The sequence below is a fragment of the Paramisgurnus dabryanus genome, chromosome 14, assembly GCF_030506205.2.
Source record: "Paramisgurnus dabryanus chromosome 14, PD_genome_1.1, whole genome shotgun sequence".
NCBI lineage: Eukaryota > Metazoa > Chordata > Actinopteri > Cypriniformes > Cobitidae > Paramisgurnus > Paramisgurnus dabryanus.
The window spans coordinates 28,905,888-28,927,827 of NC_133350.1; the positions used below are offsets into that span (position 1 = coordinate 28,905,888).

Sequence of the window (21,940 nt, forward strand, 5' to 3'; positions counted from 1 at the left end):
GGTGTAGTTGAGGAATTGAGTGGTAAACAGGTAAAAAGTACTTCATATCTCCCAAAACACAGCATAATTGTATAGATGGGAAGTAAACAAAAACAATTATATATTATTTGTATCATTAAAAATGTATATTTTTTTTAATCACCCTTTTAATTTCTGGGGTCATTTTTACCCCCAAGGGACTATAACGTATACAGGAAAATAGGGGCTTATGAGGGTTAAGAGTGTGATTTATAGTAGTAACCATATTTTGTATGTAGTGAGAGTAGTGGGGTGTAAAGTGTGAACGTGTGGGAAAGCTCACGGGTCATGGCCTGGGTCATGTACCATGGCTCACGGTCAGGTAGGAGGGCCCCTTAGCAGAATTTTGCTTAGGGCACCAGGGAGGTCAGGATCGGCTCTGATCACAATGCATAATTCCTTATTAGATGGCAATGTGAGGTAAATAAAAACAAAAAGGACATCATTATGCTAGATTTATATAAAAATAATTTGTTATATTATATAGCACTTAAAGTGCTTTACCCACCACCAATGTGCAGGGTAAAGCGACGGCTGCCATATTGCACCAGAATGCCAACCACACCAGAGTAAAATAGCGAATCAGTATGAAGGGATGATTAGTAGGCCAACGGGTTAGTTTGGCCAGGATGCCGGGGCACACCCCTACTGTTTTTTCAAAAGACATCCTGGGATTTTTAAAGACCACAGAGACTCAGGACCTCGGTTTAACATCTCATCCAAATGACAGTGCTTTTTGGGTGTTAGGACACAGGATGAGCACCCCCTGCTGGTCTCACGAACACTTATACCAACAGCAACCTGGATTTCCCAGGAGGTCTCCCATCCAAGTACTGACCAGGCTCATCCCTACCTAGCTTCAATGGGCAGATACAAGCCGTTTCTCAATGTCAAGGATACTTAGGACTAGTCATTAAAAGTCACTTCCTTCAGAGGCTAGGCGAGGCTCCTTTTAAGCATTCGGAGAACACGTTAAATGGAACAGGCTAGCAAGTGCACGTCATTACGTCATTGCGTGATTGAAAGGTGTGTGTCAGTACCCGATGCGTGCCGCCTGCCCGATCTGTATTGCGCATGCGCATAATTGCGTAGTAGAGAACGTCACCATTTCACTGTGCGATTGGTACCACGCATGTGTGAAACACTTTACGGCTAAGCATAACAACTGGCAGCGTATTTTTATAGGCTACACTTTTGTGTAGTTAATAAAGACTCTTTTTAAACATATTTAAATGAAGACTTATTGGCAATTATCCAAAACCGCGTCCCAGCTAATACACAGCGGCTCATGGTTCATAATCGTTTAATCACTCTAACCTAAATGTCTTTCAACACAATAATAAACAATATACAATAGCAACTGCAAATTTATTAGTTTCAGTAAACAGAATAAATATACAAATCCATTTACATTTATCAGATGCATTTAACCAACGTGACTTACGAATAGAAACATTCAGTTTACACTTTTTTTCTGTCTCCATGCAAAAGTTTTCTATAATTTTTTACCATAATTTGCAGTAAAACCACGGTAAATATAAAATCAACCATGGTTTATTAATACATAAAAAATAATCATGCTCTTAAACCAACATATAGTAGTGCATTTTAGTAACCACAAATTTACCATGATTTAAAATAATATGGTTACCACAGTTTCATTCCAGCATTTCAATATTGTTACTGTAGTAGAACCATGGTAACAAAACCTTGAAATAAGATCTGCAGTTTGACCATTGTAAAACCAATGCATGTTTCAAGGTTACAAAAAATCCCTTAATCAGTCCGAGGTAACAGTGACTCACTGAGGAGAATATTCTGGAAACAAAACAATATTAATATCACAATAGCTCTAAGATAATACAAGTCATGTGTTTAAAGTCATGTTCAGTTAAAAGACAATTATTATTATTATAGGGTAAGTTGGCAAAATTTCAACCCACTTTATGTTGTTACAATGTCTGTAATTTGTAAATGAACCATTTGGATGATGCAAAACATAATTTTGGCAAAGTACTGTGGATAAAAAAAAGGGAATAAATCAGCACAATTAACTCAAGAATAAAGAGGAAACATTTTCTGTTCAAATGTTAGCATCTATTGTATTTGTAACAATATAAAGTGGGTTAAAAATCTGCAAACTTGCGCTTTGGGGCAGTAATTACAATATTATATTTGGCAATTTTGTATGTCCATCTATAGTTGCCATCATCTAAAGTCTTTGTGAGTGTTGCTTCATCTATTGTTGCCATCGTCTTAAGTCTCTGTGAGTGTTGGCATCATCTGAAGTCTTCACAAATGAAGCTGGATCCAAAAAGGAGCTTCCGTAACCTCTAGTAATTTTAGGATGCGTATCCTGATGGGAAAAAAACAGGAAAGCAAAATTAGAAGGATTAGGATTGCTGCGGTTCATATTATTTCAAGCAAAAGTTTATGTGCACTCCTTATCATTTCATCACTGGAGAACAAGGTCATAAGATGTGTATGCGAATGCTTGGCTTAGAAGAGGTGTTTTTCTTGATTAAGACTGGTAGAGTTTAACTGTTTATGTAAAGTGCAACTATGGTCTGATTCACTTTTTTGCATTTCCTGGTGTGTAAGTGTGTATTAGTAAGTGTTAACGATATGCGAAAGGTACAAACCCCAAAGTAAAAGATGACACAAGTTATCATCTCCAATGTAAATCTCTTTTCTTGGACAACAACAAACACACGGATTGTAGGCAACAGTTTACTTCCTGGGATTGGTGATGTAGACAAGACTGACAATATCATAATTCCTCCCACTTTGGCCTGTAAGTTTACTCCTGTTAGCATTGCATTGTGAGCGAATCTTTTAAACATGGTAAGGAGCGTCACAATGTACAGATTAGCTGGTCAATTAGGGACACAGAGCTTTTTAAATCACTGAGTTCTGTACAAAATCAATGCGTTTGAGGAAGGAGGGAAATCTAAACCTACAAAAATGTACGGAATGTGGAAAATAATGTTTTTTTTTTACCAGAAACCACGCAAACACATTATATTATACCATATACACAAGATAACGTTGTTTTCAGCAATGAAATGGGTGCATTTTAAATAAATAAAACCACAACCATAAACCTTTGAATAGCAATGTATTAGTTTGAGGTTCTACTTACTAGTCATTGGATTCATAGCACCTTAGAGATGTTTTCTGACAGGTCTGCTTCAACTATGCTGCATGGCCATCAGCATGGACAAATCTACAAACACAACATTTAATTTGTCACAAAGCAAACAATAGTATGCAGTGCGAGATTCATTAAATGGAAACAACCAAGAGCAGATGTAAAACACTGAAAAGAAAATAATAGTATACAAAAGATGATTGTCTGAAAAAGAGATGATTGATTAATTTATTGATTTACTGGTCTGTTTGTCTGTCTGTCCAATGTTATCTCAACTAACTTACCATCTACAACGAAGTGGTTGGCCACCCGCATGACTCTCTTCCAGTCAACCGCGACATCGACATCCCACTTAGTAGGTACTGCCGAAGGGCAGAATGAAATAAATACTGGTCCATGTTGGTCCTTTATACAAATTACTAAAAAAAAAAGATATCTTGACTCACCATATGCTGCTACAATGTTAACACATAGATTTAATGATGAAAGACTAAATCAAATTAAATCAACTTTATTTACATTGTACATTTTTAATGTGACATGCACAGACAATGAAAGGTATTAAAACAAAGATGACATGACGAAACAATAAAAATAAATTAGATAAACATAAAAAGATAGAGATTAAAACACAACCCTACTGGAAAATCCAGCTAAAACCAGCATAAGCTTTAAGGTGGCAGTAGCTGGTTTAAGCTGGTCCTCCCAGCCTGGCAAAGCTGGTGGGTCAGCTGTCTAACCGCCTGACCAGCTTAAACCAGCAAAAACAGCTACCAGCTTATGCTGGTTTTAGCTGGATTTTCAGTAGGGAAACCAAAAACTTGAAATTATGAAATGTAGTGGAGTAAAAATATGATAATATGCTTTGGAATGTATGTTTTCCAAAGTAAAACACTGATTAAAAAAGGAATACTTTTATGTAGAAAGTAAAATACTTAAGTAGTGTCCACCTCTGGTATCAACAAGGATTGTGGTTTACATGTCACATGAATCTAGTCAGGGCCAATACACCATCAAATAAATGTAAGTTTAAACACTCGAAGTTTTCAGGTAACCGGACACACTGCATTTCATTGTAAGCCTAACCAGCCACCTAGGCTAGCTAACTACATGCTGATATGAAATACTGTATATATAATATTAGGTCTTAGTGACCTTCTTGTTTATGCATAAAGAATCCTGTATATCTGCATTAAAAACTTTTGAACGAACATTTCCGTCACTTACCTTAGCCTCCATATGTTCGCCGGTGTTGTTATATGACGCATTTCTTCACTATTTTTAAACTCCGGTTGTCGCGCATGCGTAGAACAGATCAGGTAGGGTCGTAAACTGTCGTAAAACACGTAGAGCTTCTGCGCATGCGCATAATTATGCGCATGCTCAAAACAGTTCGGGCAGGCGGCACGGATCGGGTACTGACAGTGTGCTTTGGTGCTGCGCGCTTAGGATTGTGGTTATTTCAGCGCGTGAAGAGCGCGAAGGATACAAATTTGCATCCTTTCCTGTATATGGGTTATTTCTCAAACGAAGGACTCGGTCCTTGGCTGATATTTCGAGGATCCTCGACATTGGAACAGTCCTTCGACGGACGTCGATGACGTAGCATCCTCGAACTTCTAGCTTCCGAGGATCCTTCCTTGACATTGAGAAACGGCTACAGGGTGATGTCATAAAGTTTGTTGTCTCAGTCATCGCCAACACTTTAGTGATGGGAGAAACGAAGCTTTTCGAAGCTTCGAATCAACTGAACCAATTGCTTCACAAATGTATTCAGTTTTTCGAAGCGTTCGAAACACCATACAGGCTGGCGACATCTGCTGGTCAAAATAGTGTAAAAGCAGCAAGATCTGTTCAAACATTTTCCACTTTTTACAAAATAATAGCAAGATTGTTCTAAAAATTTGTTTTTAAGAAAAATAAAGTATTTAATTTAATTATGACATAATTAAACGTGTATTCTGTGTTTTTAGTTTTATTTATATGGCAAAAACATCATTAAAACGAACTCTCTTTTTAATTCTGCATATTTTTGTCATTAAATCTGTCTATAAACAAAAAGTAGACAAATTGGTAGTGTTATTATCAGTCAGAAGGATGAATGTTTTATGAACTTTTATAATAAAACTGACCCGAGTTCACCTACACTGGTCATGTTTGATCAACTCCCCCTAGTGGTGAATCGTCGGATTTTCGAAACGTTTCGAAACAGTTATGACGTAATGAAGCATCGTTTGCTAAAATCACGTGACTTTGGCCGTTTGAAACAAGCTCCGAACCAATGATTCGAAACAAAAGATTCGTAAATGTTTCGAAGCCACACTTACAGCACCAAGTTTCTTCAGTTTTATACATTTTAAATTTATTCTGTAATTTTTCCAGTTTATTTCATTTTCTGTGTCACATATCCCAAACATCTGATTGTAGTTACATTTTTTCTTTAATTTTAAAGGACAGCTAATATCTTATACTTTTAGTAAACTTCTTTGTATTGAGGTCTTTAGTATGAAAATGTTTTCCGTCTGTCTTCAGAGTTTGGCACGTGGCTTTCTGCGCACCGTTCCAGTGATGTTTCCTGATGGATTATCAAGAGGAAGATAAACCTGAAAGCGCAACATATAAAGTTATATACAATTACATAAAGCAACTCCATCATATGATTTATAAATTTGGATAAAAGAACTAAAGTGGTAGGTTTTAAAATTTAAATTCATGAAGATTAGGAGTGACTAAATTCATTCCGGTCTGTTTAGCAGACGAGGCTATTGTATTGTAACATTAATGCACATGGATCTTATTAAGTATTTTTATCATACTTAAATGTATTATTGTTTATTTATAATATATAAAATTAGAGGTTCAGTCTCTGTTTATTTAAAGTGCATGGAGACAAGCAACCAGTACAGGCTCACAATTATTTAAATAAATCTTTACATGAAACTTTTTCAACTTTGTCTTTATAAAGGTTTGGCAATAAATTATTTGAAAAGATCCTGACTTTGGAGTGCTTTGAACTACTTTGGACTTTGCTCTGTGTCAATTAAGAGCTACTGTATTTGAACAGATAACCTGTGTTTGTAAAATTCCTGATGGATATCTTTCACTCACCTCATCCCTATTCGAGAGTCCCAATTTTGTCATGTCAATAATGAAATAATGCTGGTTGGGCATAATTATCTCAATTTCCTCCACCTGCAAGATGAGATTCAAAGAATGACAATACATTGTGAATGATTTCTTCTGTACCAATATGAGTAACCAATAACAAAACTAAATAGTTTGAATGTAAATGAAAATCAGACAAATGGATTTGATTTACCTCAGGAACTCTGTCAAGCACCAGGACTTGTGTATCATAAAGTGTCTTCTGCACAGAAGGAGAATATTCTCCACGATCATAGGGTCCAGCAAACTTCTGAATGATGGTGTCCTTCACAGTTTTCCTACATGAAAATTATCATTGCTTTATGTTGCATTATGTAGTTTAAATGACACATAATAGATACAAGTTTTAGATTTCCAGTACCATGCAGCATCAAATGCCACATTGACGGTGTTGTATCGCCATTTCGCATAAACGGAGGTGCAGAAGAATCTGTCCCTTGCTTCTGTGAGAGTGGTGAAACGGTCCCGCAAGAAACCTTCGAAACCAGATTGAGTGGTCTTCAGTACTTTCATGTCTTTCACACCACTGTGAACCACGGGAGTCACTGGGACAGAGACATAAACAGTTAAAAAATGCACAAATGTATTTGTGGTTTATCCTCTTGTGTTTCCATGCAGGGTAGATTATGCTCACCAAAATTAACAACGGCGAGTGAACTTCATATAAACATATGAAGAGTTTGGTTCCAAAACGAGATAACGCTGTTTTTTAATATTTAAATTTTTAACATTTTTTATGTTAATTATTATGTTTTTATTGTGTTTTATTATGCTACTTGGCTCTATTTTTTTTTAGTCAAGAAGGCTTACAGTAAATCAAAACAAACCAACTGCAGTTTGATTAATATTAACTGAAATGCAAAAATTAATTGAATTGCACAATCCAAAAAAAAAGTAAAAAAATGTAAAAACATTTTTTACATTTTACAGTATAATACAAAAATTAGGCAATATTTATGGCAATTATTGTTTATTATATTTCCTCTGTTCACTATCATTTACAAGTGTGCCAAGTGTGGTTCCAAAATGAGATAACTTTTTTTGTCAAAACATGTTTATTATCGTGTTTTTATTGGGGTTTTTTGTGCTTAACTGTATTTTATTAGTTATAAGGACTTAAACCAAAATAAACCAACCGCAGTTTGATTGATATTAACTGGAATGCAAAAAACTAGATTTTTGAAATATTTTAAAAACTGAGGTTATCTCATTTTGGAACCAAACTCTTCAATTGTACCTGCTTCCAAGAAACCACCAGAAACTCTACCATGTTAAAACCAACCTTAAAAAGCAAAACAATATTACATTAAAGTAATTTGAGTCTTGTGTCGTACTTACTATTGAGGTATTGTTCGGCCTCACAGAAGTGTTGTGCCTCAGGGCAGTGGATAAAAGCATGTTCATGCTCAATTCCATTCTGTTAAACACACATAAATATTCTTGGTTTAAAAAAACTACAACGATTTGCTTTTCTACCCGTGTAGTATAAGTTCCCTTTTGGCACCTTTTCCAGTCGTTTCCAGGGAACTTCTTCAATGTTCACCTTCACTCGTGTGACATGTTTGAACGATGTGAGGAAATGTTCGCAGATATCCAAGGCAAAGTCCTCAATGGTCTTAATCTGCAAGAAAACAATTGAAACTGATCTGCATTTTTTTTTTAACTCACGTTGCATCTGAACTTGGATTCGCACCTGGTTTGGACAAACAGGTATTGGACATTCATTTGGTCCAAATACACACTTCTCATCTCACTCACTACACATTTGTGTAGGACTTGGTATAAACTTGATTAAACATGAATGAAACCAATTTAAATGCAAAAAATATTTTGGAGAACTTGGTACATGTTTCTCCTTTAAAGGGGACATATAATGAAAATCTGACTTTTTCCATATTTAAGTGGTATAATTGAGTCCCCAGTGCTTCTATCAACCTAAAAATGTGAAAAAGATCAACCCAGTAACTTAGTTTTGGAAAATCACTTCCTGCAAGCATGTGGAAAAATAGTCATTGAAATTTGGCTCCCCTTGTGATGTCAGAAGGGGATAATACCGCCCCTTAATCTGCACTATCCAAACACGGCCCTGCCATTTAGTGCAGAGAGCAGCTCATTTGATTTGACATCTTAAAAAAGTCTTGCGATATGTCTCCTTTAAATTACTTTCAGAATCCTAATTTGTCACTGACTCAAATTACATATGAGTATTTGAAATAAATGCCCATCCTAAGTGGACTTTAAACACAGCCACTTTTTTGTGATTTACTGTTTTCTACATAAAGTCATCCTATATCTTCAACACTTATTGAATAAGATCATGTCAAAGATTAAAATGAATGTGACATCAACTGAAATCAAACACTCAGGGGACTTTAGCCTGGATTTCACACAAATACTTACTCCCTTCAGTTTGGCGAGAGCGTGGACAGTGTTTTTGATGGTGTCGGTGGGGATGATGTCAGAGTTGTCTCCTGTCAGGTAATCTTTGACGGTCTTCAGCGTTAACTGAACATCTGCGACCAGCTCAGTGATGTGATGATGAGTCCCTTCACGTCGAATGTGAAAAACCTTCACTGTGTTTTTCCCATATCCGGTCCTCACAAACTCAACACTCTAAAGGAGAAACATTATTAAAAGATAAAGCTGGCATGACACCTCTATGTACGCACGAAGTCAAAGTTGTTACCTGATTGGAGGTATTGGCCATGATTGTAACTGGAGTAATTGCTGCACCAGGACTTCAGATGGTTTTGTCAGGGAGCAGAGGGTTTTGTTAGGTAGGTTGGGTCACCTATCAGTTTTTGTTTTGCAATACGTCCAAGTGGTCAATGATCTTCCCCACCTCCATGATAGAGAGATTGTGATTTGCTTAAACAAGCCACCTCTCTCCCGTACCTCTGTCCTGCTGGGTTCACATGCTGACCACAGTCACGTCCTTCAACGCTAACACACTACTTACTTCATTTGGCCCACTGTCCTCCTCCAAACACAATATCTGTCCATGAACGGTGGTTTGAGGAACATGACATTGTGTCTAAACTGGTGTTTTCTGTCATATCGCGGTGTCAACAGAAAGTTTTAGGAATTGTAAATTTGGTTAATCAAATGAAATAGACAGATATACAAGCAGGCAGACAGATATCTTCACTTAACTAACAATTAATATTAAATGCATGTTTATAGTAAACGCCAGCATACTTTATTATGTGTAAAAAAGCAATGAAGGAAGCTTCTTATAGAGATGACCCAGAGTATGCAGAGCTGTAAAAAAATTAAATCTAAGAGTTTAACGTATTTTGTTTGCTGGCTCATTTTGTGATGGTATTTTTTTGCAGCTCTATGTTAAAGAAATAAGGCAGGTTTAGATCACAGCTGTCATAATGTCTGTCATAAGACTCACTTCCTCTTTCTCACAGAGTAGTTGCATCGAAACATGTTATGCTTTTACATTTCAGTGAATCACACAACACGACTTTCACTGTTTTATCAAACTCGAGCATTTCATTTGTGGCGAATAACAGACTGACATGTTCTTCTTCTTCTTCAGGCTCTTCGTGAGTGTCTTGTTGTTTTTGGTTTGTTTATCAGAGGCGGTCATATCGTGTTTAAATGAGGATGGTCAGCCTGTGGACTGGTAGGCTATACAATCTTTGCTCTTTGGTTTAACTTAAATTCATGACAGCATGTTTTTTAACTTCAATTATGTTATACATTAAAGCCATACAATGTTACTGCATTCTGATTCAATTCTTTTCAAAGGTTCATTATTTACAAACTACCCATTTACAAGATGGAGGTTAAGGGAAGTGGGCTGGAATACATGTATCTGGATTCAACATTCATGAACTGGCAGATGAGTAAACAAACAGTGAACAGCAGTCAAGGAGCATTAGGCCGAACATTAACACAACTCTACCGTAGATATACAGTAAGAAACTTTTAAATAGTCCTTGGCTGTTTTATCGTGTAAAACTGTAAATTTTAATGTTACTAAATGAGTTTAACTTTGTTATTTAATATCATACACGAATGACTCCAAATGTCCAGTCGAACAGTACAGTGTATATGGTTTACAATGACGCACCACCAGAACTGAAGTACCCAAGCAATTATGGACATACAAAAGGTACATTTGCGTATTTATCAAATTTTCTCAGATTTTTACAGTAGAAACAAATATTTTCTGTCTGTTCAAGGGCTAAGTTTCCAAAACCAACAAGGTAACTTTTTTTCACTCTTAAAGACATTAACACTATCAAAAATAGATGTAAATTCTGACATTATAGGGGTGAGCGGGGCATACCTAATGCGGGGTTAATTGTAACACGGCTACTTTACATATTTTTAATGGGTCAAGGAATCTGTGCTTTTGGTCTTTTTCTCTTACTGTCAGAAGATCTCCTGTGAATTTGTGAAAAGTTTTGATGTTTAAGATATTAAATGTGTTTTGAAGGCATGGAAGAAAATTTCTGAGTATTTCTGAGTTGGGTGTGTCAGTCCTCAAATCCAACCTTATATTATTTTAATCACTGTCTTGTTACCTAAATTGTCAGCAACTCCTAGTAACTGATAGCTGGGATTGAAAACATTTTTACACCGCGGGGTTAGTTGTAACGCAGTGTAAAGGGGATCGCTAACCGGCCGCACAGCTCAGCGTCGCGCCGCATTGAGTCACGTCTAGGACAACTCGGAGGTATTGTAAACCGGAAGGGCACATTAAATAGCGCGAGCTTCGTTAGATAGCGTCTACTTCAAAATGCAAAATATACGTTAGCAGAAAATGTTAATCGTTAATGATTTGGGACAAATATGATGTTATTTAATGTTAAACTATGTGAGTGGCGCTGTGTGGCGCAACAGGGATTTGAGCAACTTCCTGAGTCACAGCTGGGCGGCGCGGACAGTCGCCACCTGGAACTGACTCATAGAAAACAATGTGTTCGATTTTTTAGAATGAGCTACGCGGCCGGTGTGCAATCCCCTTTACACTGTAAAAAATGACTTTCTTACTTAGTATTTTTGACTTATTTTCAGTAGAAATATCTAAAAGTTCTTCAATCAAGAGGTATTTTCTTGATGAGCTACATTTGGCACTATCATGTACCTTTGAGGTACAAATATAAAGATACTGAATATAAAGCACTGCTATGCAACTAAAAAAAGGTATTGGTTAGTGCAATTTGAGCTTGAGAAACAAACGTTATGGCACAGTTAATTGTTTTTAGAGATATTAAGTAGATTTAAGTATTTAAATAAATGATAAGAAATATAAGCATTTTGTGCACTAGATTCTCAGTCCACTGAAAGCAACATCAATCTAAATAAAAATATCAAGTCCAGTCAGATTCACAAATTAAGAATCAAATCCAGATTTATATTTATCCTCACTTTAATAATTTTGATTATTCTGTTGTATGTGGAAGTAGTAATGGATGAACAATGCTTTCTTTGAGATTAAATTGTACATTTGTTGTATGAGTAATTGTATTGTATATGTATTATGTATTTTGCAGGAGTAATATTGTTTGATCAGTCTCAGGGATTTTGGCTCACACACAGCGTTCCTCACTTTCCTCCATTTCCAGAGAAAGGATACGATTATCCATATTCAGGAAAATACTACGGCCAGACTCTGCACTGTGTTACATACAAATATACACAGTTTGCAATAATATGTGAGCATAATTTTCATTTTATAGACTAAATGTGTTATATAGTCATGGTTAGTTTCAATATAGACATAGTAAAATACATTTATAAAACTATACAATTGGTTGCACTTCCATCTGATGATTTTCTTGTATTTTATCAGCACATCAGTTAGGATATCTTAGTCCACGTGTTTACAACTGCTCCGTCCCTCTGGCATTTCACCCAGATATCACAGTCATGGCACAAATCTGTGATGCAAAGACACCGTTCATAAAAACCACAAGGAGTTTGGAGATGCTGGTGTCTGGACAAGGACAAACTTTTTTCAGTTTTGCTAAATCACCCAACTATGTGGATGGTGAGAGCTTTGACATTTTAAACATCTGCAATGTCCTTTAGGCTGATACAACTATTTGTTGACATTACATTATGTCAAAGTACAACATGGTGCTTGGGCAACTATTTGCATTGATTATATAACCAAGTTCAACGTTTCATGTTTTTCCACATATGATTTGGGTCATATGTAAAACAATACATGCTGAAATGTTAGATACAATTGCAGCATGATAGCCTTTTGATCAATTATTCCTACTCAGAACATTTGCATTATATTAAGCACATTTTTTTTTGCATATACACAAAGCTGTCAAAAAATTTTATAACCTAAAGAAACCCAACAAAGGTACGAAAGTTTTTAAGATTTTTTTGTCTTAAAAGTAATCTATAATTGGCTAAACCATAAAAAAACTAACTTTGACGTTAAACAAGAAACTCCAGCTATTGTAAATATAAATATAGGATATTTCAATATATTAGTAACTACACATTCTTAAAAATAAAGGTAAAAGAACCATTTTGGCTATACAATATGGTTCTCTATAAATAACCTTTAACTTCCAAAGAACCTTTCTGGTTGACCAAATGTTTTTTTCTAATTATTTTTTTTATTCTTTATGCTATGGTTTGGTTTAAGAAACACTGTTATACGATCATAAGACTGTATTTTCCCTACAGACATCTACATGGGTTGGGTGGCTCAAACATTGGGGACAGATCTGCTGGTGGAAACGTGGATGCACCAGAAACATCAGCTTCCCTCCAATTGCTCTCTTCCTCACCATGTGATGAACATTGAAAGAGTTTGCCTGCCAGGACCTCAGATGTTCAGCTCATATGAAGATCATTCTAAGTGGTGTGTGTCATATGCATATAAAGACCAGTGGACGTGTTTGGGAGACTTGAACAGAGACAGCGGTCAGTTTGGCAGAGGCGGTGGGCTGATATGTTCACAAAATCCAATCATTTATAAAGCCTTCCGTAAGGCGGTGGTCGGCTTTAAACCCTGCTGAAACATCTTTATCAGACTTAACCACCTCTTGACCAGACACAACCCTGGCAGCTTTTAGCTTTATTCACAATTAAAATTTTCAAGTTGACAGATTTGTAGACATTGTCTCCAGTAAACTACAAACAAGCACAATACTACAAGCTACTACAAACAAAACAATGTATAGATGATATCATCATGATTTGGAATGAAAAGTCATAATTAAATGACAATAAAATCCCAAAAAGTGATATTTGTTCATGACATCATAATGATTCTGGTATAACCCTTGTGTAAAATACCTTTATGCAATAAAGTAGTTTATATATGGGATCTCTATATAGTAGAAATTATTATTATGACCTCATAAAGTCTATACATATTTCTACTATAAAGTTTTTTTTATTGGTTAACCCCCTGGCACCATCATGACATACAGCAAATCATAAGTGTATTTAACATAAGCCTACAGGGCAAGGTGATTTATTAATAAATGTTTTGTGTATATACAGTACAGCACAAATGTTCAAAGTAAGTTCAGGGTAAACAGCTTTATAATAATAATTCATAGTAGTTAAAGGAAGGGTGCATGATTTTTGATAACACTTAGGAGTCAGGCCGAGTACCACAACACACTTCAGCCAATAAGCAGTAAGGGTCGTGTCTACTAACCAACATCATTGCCTATGTTGTATATGTGTGGGGCGGGTCTATCAAAAGAAGGTCCTGATTCTATTGCAGTAGGGGCGTGTTTGTTTAGGTGATTTCAAATGTCAACATTGGCTTTCAGAGATCATGCACCCCGCCTTTAAAAACAAAAAATGTGTTTCAAATATGTAACATTTATTCAAATCAAAAGTCATTATATTCTCTCGACTTGATTGTGCAAAGAGATTTTCTCAGGGCAACATATTGTGTTGACCCAAGGACAACATTTTTGTAAATAAAACCTAAACCCCAACCCTAACCGAACCCTAAAATAAGAGGGAAATTATAAGTGAAAAGCGATGGTATTGAAGCAGCTTATTCTGGTTGTAAGCTTAAACTTAAAACAAACTGTTAGCGTATTTCTGAAATCTGATTGAAATGTTTTTTTAGAGCTTTATAAATGTAAACCTTCTTTAAGGCCACGACTGTTACCAGGTTGCGTTCAATGCACTGTGAGCTGCCATTTGTTTATTTCATGTATTTTCTGTATTATCATAATAAAGGGCCCAAAAATATGGATGATCATTAAACTTTGTTTGTGCAGGTTGGTGGAGACGTAAGACTTTTGCACATTACTGTACCTGGTAACAAATTAACAATAATACAATAAAACATAGATTACATGTACATTTAACGTTAATGAATAAGAAAAAGTAGCCGCAGTAGTCCCCAATTATGTTTAAAAGCCCAGTTTAGCCAAATTCCATTAATTCAATTGTTTTTGTAAAGCAATTTTCACAATCTGTCATCATTCGAAAGCAGCTTCACATGAAATAAAAACAAAGAAAACACACAAAAGCAAAGAACATCAAAGCATGACAGTTTTTTAAATATAGTTTAGAATGGAGTATTTAAAGTTAAACATAATTTTTTTTATTAAACTGCACATATTTCATTGCTAAAAAACATAATATGTGTTGGCGTGGTAACACACATTATTTTCCACATACCTTACCTTTTTGTATCTCTAGATTTCCCTCTCTTCCTGAAATGCATGGATTTGAAAAGCTCTGTGTCCCTGATTAGCCAGCTAATCTGTACGTTGTGATTGGCCTGAATACCTCTGACATCTGCCAGAAATGAGACGCTCCTTATCATGTTTGAAAGATTCGGTTGAACAGCAGTTAACTTACAAGCTGTGAGTCCAAGTAGGAGGAATTATGATAATGTAGGCCTTTACTACATCACCTTTAATATTTAATCTTCAATCTTTTTATTTTTAAAAAAAGATTGAAGAAGAAAAATGTTTAAGTCAAAGTTTAACAAATCCTTAGTATGATTGAGCATTATATATCCGTATAAATACAACAGTGCAGAGGGACAAATTGAATGGGGATTTTTTTTCATGCTTATATTTCAGTAGAAAACCATTGAAATTGAACTCATGAGAACTGAATGCCTTACCAGTCATATTACAGAGCTTATAACATTCTTATGCATAAAGTAAAAAGAAAACATAACACACTTTTCTGACAGAGACTTTGCATTTTATTAAAACATTCCATAGAGAAGTTATATTTATGAAACAATATTCCTCATTTGTGATTTTTTTTTCAGACGGTTCCTTAAAGATGGAATTTTCTTCGACTGGAGTCCATCTCATGTCGCTGAAACGGATCAAGAAACATTTAATAAATAACTGACACACAAAATAAACCACTGAGACTTAAAGGAATATTCCATTTTCTTAAAAGAAAAATCCAGATAATTTACTCACCACCATGTCATCCAAAATGTTGATGTCTTTCTTTGATCAGTCGAGAAGAAATTATGTTTTTTGAGGAAAACATTGCAGGATTTTTCTCATTTTAATGGACTTTAATGGACACCACCACTTAACACTTAACTCAACACTTAACAGTTTTTTCAACGGAGTTTCAAAGGACTCTAAACGATCCCAAACGAGGCATAAGGGTCTTATCTAGCAAAACGATTTTCATTTTTGACAATAAAAATAACAAATATCCACTTTTAAAGCACAACTTCTCGTTTAGATCAGGTCGTCATGCACTAGCGTGACCCGACGCAATACGTCATCACGTCAAGAGGTCACATAGGACAAACGCGAAACTCCGCCCCAGTGTTTACAAATGTGTTGAAAGAGGACCGTTCCTACGTTGTTGTATGTCAACTGATACTAATTAATGTCTTTGTGTCAGTTTATTGTTTAAAATGGTCCGCAAATGTGCGTTTTATATATGTAACACGTGACCTCCCTACGTCACTACGCATTTACGTTAGGTCGCGCTGGACCGGATCTAGACGAAAAGTTGTGCTTTAAAAGTGTATATTTGTTATTTTTCTTGTCAAAAATGACAATCGTTTTGCTAGATAAGACCCTTATGCCTCGTTTGGGATCGTTTATAGTCCTTTGAAACTCCGTTGAAAAAATCTGTTAAGTGTTGAAGTAAGTATTAATTGTTGGTGTCTATTAAAGTCCATTAAAATGAGAAAAATCCTGCAATGTTTTCCTCAAAAAACATAATTTCATCTCGACTGAACAAAGAAAGACATCAACATTTTGGATGACATTGTGGTGAGTAAATTATCTGGATTTTTCTTTTAATAAAATGGAATATTCCTTTAATATAGTCTTAACAAATAATAGCAAATTTACATAGCCAACATAAAGTGATATTTAAAAATAGAAACAAACCTTATGAACCCATTCATATTCCCCAAACTTGGAGTCAAAAGTTCCTTTCTGTAAAGAGCGAAGCTTAAGAGTGAAGCGGGGTCCTAGTTCCTGGATTCCTACTCGCTTTTCATTCTTGAAGATATACCTGTAACACATAATCACTTTGTTAAGCTCATATGCAAATGCTTCTTATTCATAAAATCTATAATACAAATGTAACTGGCAATAAATAAACAAACACTTTAATGGCTCACTCTTTTACTTTTACTCGAGTATATTTTTATGGAAAATTAGCATTTTTACTTCGTCACAAGGTGGGGAGTTCCTTCGTTACTGTATTTTATTTAAAAATTGCTGTCTCGTATTTCTGGCGTACTTGCAAATTAATGACTCGTTTGAGTCGATTCTTTACAAAGTATTGCAAATTAATGAGTCTTTTAAGTTGATTCTTTACAAAGCAAACGAGCCAAATGTTTTGAATTGGTTCGCGAATCAGTTTGAATGAATTGTTCAGTTTGCTGCAAGAAACACGCAAAACATAAATATGATGTGATTATGAATCTACCATATCTATTTACTAAAACCAAAACTTTACACGTGTACTACCCACGACCTGATCGTCATCAGACACAGTTAAACGCGTGCAACCTCCACAAACACTAAAGGGTTAGCGGGGTACAAACTAACACAGGGTTAATTGTAATGCAGTCACACTACATATTTATACAGGGCCAAGCAATCTGTGCTTTTGGTCTATTTCTCTTACTGTCAAAAGATCTCCTGTGAATTTGTGAAAAGTCTTGATGTGTTTTGGTTAAGACATTGAACAAAGAGTGTTTTGGAGGCATGGAAGTAAATCATCTTATGTTTTTTTTATTTCTGAGTTGGGTATGTAAGTCACTAAATCCAACCTTAAATAATTTTAAACACGGTCTTGTTATGTAAAACATAACATTTTGAAACATGTAAGCAACTGTACAAATTGCTGTTGCCAACCCTTAAAATTTAGATTAGAGCCCTGTAATATTGGATCTGTGCTTTACATTCAGGTCTTAAAGTAACAGAAACCCAAATAAATTTCATGTCAAAATTTTTTTTATGAAATACTGAGGACTAATCGAAATTGGACTGAATTAAATTTTAATCTAAACCATATTAAAAAAAAATTATTTGCCAAATTGGTTGCAACACCTAGCCCTATGTCTTACTGTTTACAACCCTATCATCATGTCATAAACAAGAAATGATCTGTATTAATTTGTAATATATTTATGCATTAAACACATTTAGATGTAGTATCAGTGTCTCTTTATTTTTTGCCCCAACTCACAACTCAAGTGCTACTAAATTAAGTCTCAGTGCTACCACTCTGAAATTTTAGTCTGAGACAACAATTCAAAAGAGAAAACAGTTACCTGTGAAATCTGAAAAAGATGAAGTCTCTCTGATTGTGAAATGTGGCAACCTGACGGCCAACAAACTGCGGATCATGGGGAAACAGAGCAGCGAACAGCCGGCCGATACTGTGACCCAGTCTAGTAGTGAAGTTATTGAGAATGACTTCTGGAGTGTGCTCGGTTGGGTCCTTTCCTTTTCTCTGGTAAAGATAATCATGCCAGAATAAGGACAGTGAAAAAATACCACTTTTCATTCCTGAAAGAAAAACCTTTTACAAACCTTCATCTCCTTGCGAAGCCGAACACTACTGAGTTTGAAATGTGCAGTCGGCCCATCAGGAAGGTGACACACAACCAAGCCATCTGTGATGCGTTAAGTGAAGGAAAGTCTTTTGTGTAGTTAGTAGAATACTGCAAACTTATCTTACTTAGCAGATAACAAAAGACAGAGACACTATTAAAAAGTAAATGCATACTAAAGTCTTAAGGATACTTGGCACTTTTCTGTCCTCATTGACCACTAACAAGTAAGTGAAGTCCCGTGATACACACTGAGGAATGACTCTCTTCAAAGCCAGACCTCTTCTGTAGTACACATGAGCATGCGGGATCACTGTCGCCAGCTGCTCACAAAACCTTACAGTTCTCTGAAAACAGTAAGAGGTGGATACATAACATACATTAAAAATTTCTGGACACATATATTGTTTGACTTTAATATACTGCAAACGACAGCAAACATACCCCTCTTGGTCTGTCTGATGTGGTGATGAGGACTTTGGGATTTGTCAATCGATTAAAGTAAGCAGAAAATTCATCGGTTCCTTCATCGAAAGCTACCTGGATTATAACAAATTAGCTCAAGGTTAGGACAGTATGTAGTAAGTCAGCAGACGAAGCAGGATTTACAAATCACACTTTACCTCCTCATCCTCTGGGTTAACTGTAGTTTCGTCATATATTCTCTGGTTTTCTATTGTCTTGGGAACTTCTTTAGGTGGTGCCTAAAAATTAAAATGTAAAATGATTTGGAAAGACACTTAATTTTAAAAACAAAAGTAATTTGTGATCACTGAATGTGAGTCTAAATTATATCTCAGAAATGCAGTTCACCAAACATACCTTGTCACCAAGAGCTGCTCTCTCTTTTTTCCTTTTCTTTTTCAGTTCTAGCTTTTGCTGAAAGAGACATAAATGATACATTTAACATAAAACCTATAACATTTAAAGAATTGCATTTCTAGAAAGTCTTCTGGGCACAACAATGAAACATTGAAATTTGTGTGTCCAATACTCCAAATGCTGTAGTTTTAATATACTATATAAACAAACAAATCTGTTGAAGAAAAATCTTTCAAACTGAATAGATTCCATTACAACCATGTAGAGCTGCAACTATCGATTATTTTTTAACCGATTAATCTATTGATTGTTTTTTCAATTAGTCGAATAGTCTAATAATTTTTTTAAATATAATTCACCAACAAATAATAAATGTAACATCTGCCATTATTGCCAACGTTTTATTTAAGCATTTTCTCAATTAAACAAGTACACACATAAAAATTTTCAACATGAAAAATAAAGTGGCAGTGCCAAGGAAAATATAACAAACCACATAAAAACCAGTCCAACATAAATTCAGCAGCATAACATAAACAGTGCAAAAGGGGCATTATTCACAGATGTCAAAGGTATTCAGGCCAATCACAATGTACAGATAAGCTGGCCAGTGCTTTTTTAGACAAAACCAAAGGGTTTGAAGAAATCTGCGAACACATGGTATTATACCAAATACACAAAATAACATTGTTTTTTAGCAATGAAATAGGTGTCCTTTAAAAGTTGTAAGGGGAAATGGGTGTCAATCTTAACTTTTAACGTAATTTACACCTGATAAAGATTCACCGCCATGAATATTAATGCTTTCTTTGATCACTTGGTATCCACAATGTAATTTGTATTTATTATTATTATTATTATTCATTTTTGTTTTTAAAGGTTTCATAATGACATTGCAATATGCATTGTGTTAGTATACTCTTGATTTCAATCACTGAGAAAAAACAAATTTTTTCTAATTTATTTCTAAATGTATAAAATTTATATTGTATACAAAAAACTGTTTATACATAGTCATACACTAGGTAATAACCACGTGTAAATAAATTATTTATAAAGCTTTCTCTACTTCATTCTACATCAATATAGCAGGTGGCGATTTGGAGCAGCCCAGTGGCCATTGTATATTCTCTGCTTCTGTTGTCAGAAAAAAAAAGTATGACTGAACATGACCATTAAAATTACTTGTACCTACGTGTTAACCAGCGTCTTCTAGCGGAAGTGGAAGTTACCTGTGGCGCGCCTGGTGTATTTGTATTTATAAGCAATAGCGGGTTATGACTTCATATCCACATCTGTGGATATTTTTTGTTGTTTTCATATCAGTGGGAAATGCTGACGGTCGAAATGCTGACAACATTGCGTTAGGCGACGTCAAACGGAACCTGCAATTGCAAATTAGGCTTCACAGAGGGCGTGCTAAGGACGTCGTCAAATAGATGGTAAACTGTTTTAAACAACTTTGGTGAAAAAATGTTAACTTCAGGTGTGCTCGACTTTTAAGCAGCGTGTGTGTGCGGAAACGTCCGTAAACAGTGCGGTGGTAAACGCGTCATCTTTATCCAAACGTATGATTGGCTTAAGATGCCAGGGCGGTTTGACGGCGTCCGCTCTAAATGCTGGTAATCTATATTTTTTATTCACAGCCAGTGCTTATCCATAAATTACAGGTACACTTAACAACCTCTCTTACTGGTAAATTGGCAGCACTGATTTACTGGAAAGGTTCTGTTTACACATGACCTGTTAACTGTAATTTACCAGTAGATCACCAGTAAAGACTGTATGTGTGAAAGGGACTAATGTGGAGGGTGATGATGCCAAAGGTAATCTTTAATAATGGCCTTTACCTTAAATAAGTGATGATGATGTTAACCTTAGATAGCTAACACTATACCCAGTTAAGCTAGCATTCTGTCTGGGTGGGAGTTTAATGTAAACACGGACATCAATAGTGGTGACTAAAGAAATCCATTAGTTTGAGAGCCCTGCATTACAACATTTATCACTGACTGACGTTCAGGTGGCACCTTATTAATATTACAGGTGAGCCTTAAATTCTTATGTTTATTTGACAGTGAGTTTACATTTAATTTTATATGAGGGTTAAATATAAATTAAAGATGAACATAACTGTTTCCTATTATATTGTTTTATAAGAGGAGTCTTCATACACTTGGCAAATTCATTTGTTTTAAAGTTTGTAGGTAACTTATAGACATTCTTTGCAGTTTATCCCAAGGTTTTTTAAATAATTTATATGTTACTGGTATCGGATTTATACCGTATCGACAGAAATTTAAGAAGATTAACGTTATCGGCGACAGAATTTTTGGACACATCGTCTGGCCATAACTTACAATTCCCATTTATAACTTTTAAATCCACTAGAATTCATGTGACGCTTCTATTATTTGTTTACGAACGACAGATGATAAACTTGTGTGTATGTGTGAGAGATTTCACCTTTCTTTTCTCCTGCTTTAGTTTGAGGAACATCACATGTCTGCGCTGTTTGTTTTTGATCTCAGACACGCTGAATGTGGGAGGAAAACTCGCTCCTGACGATGAGTTATTTTCATTCACTTCACTTTCTGCTCGATCCATCTTTTCTGCTGGCTCTTCGTCTGATTTAATTGTTCTCTTAGGTTTCTTCGTCTTCCTCTTCTTAGAAACACTTTCTGAAGTCGATAGCTCTGTAGAATCCATTTCTGTCGCTGCTGTCTACATTCACGTGTGTGAAAATATCTACTTCCGGT

At 35.5% G+C, this 21,940-nt stretch overlaps 3 protein-coding genes across 5 annotated transcripts; 1 reads left to right on the forward strand and 2 right to left on the reverse strand.

Moving 5' to 3' along the window:
• Positions 1 to 1,367: 1,367 nt before the first annotated feature.
• Positions 1,368 to 9,175, reverse strand: uox (urate oxidase). 3 transcript variants are annotated; one of them, XM_065241915.2, is made up of 11 exons: positions 9,021 to 9,175; positions 8,735 to 8,947; positions 7,839 to 7,955; positions 7,673 to 7,751; positions 6,696 to 6,879; positions 6,489 to 6,612; positions 6,278 to 6,361; positions 4,397 to 5,772; positions 3,454 to 3,574; positions 3,161 to 3,244; positions 1,368 to 2,374 (listed from the first exon to the last, which is right to left on the reverse strand). In XM_065241915.2, the coding sequence occupies exons 1-8, from the start codon at positions 9,039 to 9,041 to the stop codon at positions 5,698 to 5,700; spliced, it is 897 nt and encodes a 298-aa protein (XP_065097987.1). In that variant the 5' UTR covers positions 9,042 to 9,175; the 3' UTR covers positions 1,368 to 2,374; positions 3,161 to 3,244; positions 3,454 to 3,574; positions 4,397 to 5,697. The 3 variants fall into 3 exon arrangements, with proteins under 3 accessions (XP_065097987.1, XP_065097986.1, XP_065097988.1); XM_065241914.2 differs by having other exon boundaries at positions 3,454 to 3,588; XM_065241916.2 differs by lacking the exon at positions 3,161 to 3,244 and having other exon boundaries at positions 3,454 to 3,588.
• A 551-nt stretch (positions 9,176 to 9,726) lies between these two features.
• dnase2b (deoxyribonuclease II beta) lies at positions 9,727 to 14,541 on the forward strand. The gene is made up of 6 exons (XM_065241913.2): positions 9,727 to 9,968; positions 10,094 to 10,262; positions 10,382 to 10,460; positions 11,848 to 12,009; positions 12,147 to 12,344; positions 13,004 to 14,541. The coding sequence occupies exons 1-6, from the start codon at positions 9,862 to 9,864 to the stop codon at positions 13,336 to 13,338; spliced, it is 1,050 nt and encodes a 349-aa protein (XP_065097985.1). The 5' UTR covers positions 9,727 to 9,861; the 3' UTR covers positions 13,339 to 14,541.
• Positions 14,542 to 15,489: 948 nt separating this feature from the next.
• Positions 15,490 to 21,937, reverse strand: rpf1 (ribosome production factor 1 homolog). The gene is made up of 9 exons (XM_065241912.1): positions 21,648 to 21,937; positions 19,182 to 19,238; positions 18,983 to 19,063; positions 18,804 to 18,899; positions 18,553 to 18,706; positions 18,340 to 18,422; positions 18,078 to 18,259; positions 16,681 to 16,807; positions 15,490 to 15,631 (listed from the first exon to the last, which is right to left on the reverse strand). Exons 1-9 carry the CDS (start codon positions 21,888 to 21,890, stop codon positions 15,590 to 15,592), a joined length of 1,065 nt encoding a protein of 354 aa, XP_065097984.1. The 5' UTR covers positions 21,891 to 21,937; the 3' UTR covers positions 15,490 to 15,589.
• Between the last annotated feature and the right edge of the window lie 3 nt (positions 21,938 to 21,940).